At 40.4% G+C, this 4,206-nt stretch overlaps 1 protein-coding gene across 1 annotated transcript; it reads left to right on the forward strand.

Annotated features, from left to right (window-relative positions):
- Positions 1–1,604: 1,604 nt before the first annotated feature.
- Positions 1,605–3,999, forward strand: LOC108975144 (organic cation transporter protein-like). The gene is made up of 5 exons (XM_018943451.1): positions 1,605–2,004; positions 2,078–2,432; positions 2,516–2,659; positions 2,729–2,919; positions 2,999–3,999. Exons 1-5 carry the CDS (start codon positions 1,989–1,991, stop codon positions 3,778–3,780), a joined length of 1,488 nt encoding a protein of 495 aa, XP_018798996.1. The 5' UTR covers positions 1,605–1,988; the 3' UTR covers positions 3,781–3,999.
- The last annotated feature ends 207 nt before the right edge of the window (positions 4,000–4,206 follow it).

The following is a 4,206-nucleotide window of genomic DNA, read 5'->3' on the forward strand; positions in this document are numbered from 1 at the left end:
TTTGATCGAAACGGTCACCAAGGACTACTATTTGAATGTTATACGTCGTCTGCGCGAAGCTATTCGTAAAAAGAGGCCAGAATTATGGGGCGACAACGCTTGGTAATGCCGCATCGCCGCATACTGCTTTGATTTTTCACGAGCTTTACGCAAAAGTTTCAACCAATAYCGTGTCGCAAAYACTGTATTCGGCTGATTTAGCTTCGTGTGACTTTTGGCTATTCAGCAAACTCAAATGACCGCTCAGGAGAAACCRTTTTCTGTCAATTGATACCATTAAATATGAATCGCTCCGTGCATTGAAGGCTATTCCAGAAATTGACTTTAATAATTGTTTCAAGAATTGGAAGAAACGTTGGCACAATTGTATTGGAGCCAAGGGGAATTACTTTGCGAAGCACGTCGTAGATGTTAAATAATAAACTAAAAAATTGTAAATTATGAACAAAACCTTACTATTTTTGGYTCATAGTAGTATCTGCTCCTCGGACGTGACTTGAGTAGACGATGCAGAAGTCAAGATTTGACTGCGTTTAACAAGTTATTGATTTTGCTGGTTTAAGAAATCGACTGGCAACCTTAAGGGGTATTCTAGTCTAGAAATTTGAAAAAATCTAATAATTTTTTTTTCATTATTCGATAGTTTCGATATTCAAAATTCGAACCATCTATCTATCTATTACACTGCCCGAAACTTCAACACGTTTTTCTCAAAACTCCTTTTTTTGATGCGGTAGCCACAATATCTCGAGTTCTAATCAGTCGATTTATTTGAAGTTTAGCATGAATATTATTTAAATATTATATGCACATCTCTATCACTGGAAGCAAAAAAAAAAAAAAAAAATTTGAAGTTTATTGAGTTTTGAAAATTGAAATTTTGAGTAGCCGCCCTTTTATGAAATTTTTTTTTTTTAAGTAAAAATATCTAGCGCTTCTTTTATTTTTTATTAATTGTAGAAAAAAGCTCGAAATGCGAGCCTCTAGACTAGAATAACCTCTTAAAATCTACAAAACTGGAGTCGTCGCCCGGAAGCAGTTCGAGTGAAGCATTTTCGGTAACTGAAATACTCAGAAGCCTGACACAGATGGCAATAGCACTTTTGGGAATAAGTTTCGACTTGTCCGATTATTTATTGAAGTCACTGTAGGTATGTATGTATGTAGATACATAATATTCATACCTTTGTGTCAAACTTCATGCCTGCAACGCACAAAGCGCTTCCTGCCACAGTCAAACAAATCTACCCTTAAAAAGGCGYGGGGGTAAAAGCACAGTCAAAAACGACAAAGCTCCCTAAGCAAAATGTTATACATATGTACACACATACTTACGCATATAAAAATATGTATACAAAACTAGAAAAATGCCAACTTATCGACAAGCAAATGCGTAATTGCGATGCTCTCTACGCGGCTGGTCTGCTTTTGAATGAGCCCGCAGAGTCTCGCTTAAATTACTTCGCTTCAAACAGATGTTTACATATATACAACTTTGCATGATATATASATATGGCACATACATACATATATAATATATGTAACTACAATCGCATTTGTAGAATGGAGTAGCAATCGCTTGCTACGAGCCTATCCCTACGAAACCGGTAAGCGCAGACTACAGCCGACATTCTTGCGCAGCGCAGTCGATGTCTATACGCGGTGCGGTAATCCAGACGAAAATACTAATAAATGTTAAACATATTAATATTATTTAATGATAAACAACACATATACATACGAGGTATAACGCGCTGTGCTTAATCTAATCTATGCACCGTAGATTTCGGTAGTAATTTTTTTGTTTGAAGCGAGCGCAGCATTCGCGCAGACAGCAGCGAGCTGTGCGGTAACGCGTCTGTGAGAGGCACGAGCAAGTTTTACTAAATAAATAAATTAGCGCGAAAGAGGTGTGTCAGTTTGCAGCAGTAGCAGGCGAGCTTTGAGCAGTGTCACCAGCAACTGGATTCTAGGAAATCTGAAGCGAAATGGAGAAACGCGCTGGTGAGTACCAAAGGCAAAGGCGGAATTCGTTTCGGTGAAAGTAGCTGGTTACTCAAATGTTTGCATTTTATAGACAAGCCCACACATACCGACCCTATAATCTCTATTTTGGGTAGCGATTTGGGTCCTTGGCAGCTTATTATCTGCTTATGGATTTTTCTCTCGAAGTTTCCCACTGGCTGGGTCCAAATTTCGATGGTGTTCTTACAGTCGCCTATTCATGCTACCTGCGTTGATCCTGCTAACGATACCGCCGTTTGCTCCGGGCACTGCCATGCTTTCGTCTATGACCATATCAACTTTGAAGAGAATATAATCAGCGAATGGAATTTGACCTGCGATCGTCAGTGGCTAGCCAGTTTGGCACAGAGCTTTGTTATGATTGGCATAATGCTGGGCAATATTATATTCGGACTCTTCGCCGATAAGTGAGTACACATACATACATCACAACATATTTATTTGTATTTCTTTATTGATTGTTTATTGTATAATCTGCGCTTTCTTGCAGATGGGGTCGTCGTCCCATGTTCGTGAGTGCCTGCGTTATGCAACTAATTTTCGGTTGTCTGGTTTCTGCAGCGCCATGGTTTTGGCTTTTTGTGGTGTTTCGCTTTTTGGATGGTTTTGCCACAGGCGCTACCATGTCCACAGGGTGAGTAAACAACTGAAGTGGTTACTTGAAATTCGTTACTCAATAGCGTAAGTATACTCTACTCTTCAGCTTCACAATTATCATGGAGATTGTGGGCAAAAGCAAACGTGAAATAATGGCCATACTCTATCAGATACCCTTCAATTTGGGTCACGCCACTTTGCCGTTATTCGCCTACTATCTGCGTCACTGGCGTTGGTATCATCTTGCCTTCTCATCATTCTCGGTGTTATATCTGATATTTTATTGGACCGTGCCAGGTACGTATTGCGCGCAAACACGAATTCAGTCAACACACCTTCACTTAAAATAAATTAAATTCGTTCGCACACATTTCAGAGTCACCACGCTGGCTCTTCACCACCGGTCGCACTGACCGTGCCGTAAAAATACTTGAAGCCGGTTGCAAGCGCAATAACATGCCTACCGATAACATACGCACCGAACTCGAACAGGCCGCATTAATTACAGCCGCCACAACGACATCGAAGAAGGGCAACATCATTGATCTTTTCCGTCATCCGTATCTCTGTCAGAAAACCTTGGCGATGGCCTTTAATTGGCTAGTAGTATGTCTGGTTTATTATGGCGTCTCACAGCATATATCACATCTAAGCGGCAATGTCTTTATGAATGTCGCGATAGGCGCTACGCTGGGTGTGCCGGGCACACTCATATGCGTGCCGATGACCAAATATCTCGGACGTCGCATAACGCTCTTCCTCTCAAATTCGCTCAGCGGCATTGCTTTGATGATTTTGGCTTTCGCGCCATCGCTGGACAGCACCATGACTGTGGCGATGGCTACAATTGGTCTCTTTGGCGCATCGGTAACGTTTCCGAATGTTTATCTCTACGGCGGTGAACTGTTTCCGACAGTGGTGCGTAATTCGGGTGTCGGTTTGTGTTCGTTTGTTGGTCGCGTTGGCTCAATTATTGCACCATTCATATCTGGCTTGTCGACTCGTGGTCTGTGGATACCACCGGCCGTGTTTGGCGGCTTCTCGCTGGCAGCAGCTGCTTCGGTCTTTCTGATGCCGGAGACACGCGGATTTCCTTTGCCCGAGACCATCGAGGACGGCGAGACGTTCGGCAAAAATAAGAAGACGTCAAAATTGTAAATGGAGCCCTAGTAAACCCTAGTAAATTTTTATTATTCAAGCATTATTTTGAGACATTCTATTGACTGTTATAAATTGCCATTACATACCGAATTATGCATTTACGTTCGTATGTGCAAATATTGCTATGCAGGGAAATGTGAAACTTTACAATATTATAGCTGATTATAGTAATAATTATTGCAGATAAATAAAATCTATAATTTTTATGTAGTTTGAGATAAATGTTTTTAATTCTATGGTACATCTGCACTTCCATAGCAACCAGAACTGATTGATTGTAAAATATAGAGTAAGTATAACTTTAATGAAAGAGAAAAATCAATTGGAATATATTTGATAAATTTTCTTGCCATTTACTAAGCCCAAAATGCCATAGAAGAAAAATTCTTCGAACATTTCGGATTTTTTAGCAAAGATGGCATA

Source organism: Bactrocera latifrons, unplaced genomic scaffold, assembly GCF_001853355.1.
Source record: "Bactrocera latifrons isolate USDA-ARS-PBARC rearing strain unplaced genomic scaffold, ASM185335v1 scaffold_62, whole genome shotgun sequence".
Taxonomy (NCBI): domain Eukaryota; kingdom Metazoa; phylum Arthropoda; class Insecta; order Diptera; family Tephritidae; genus Bactrocera; species Bactrocera latifrons.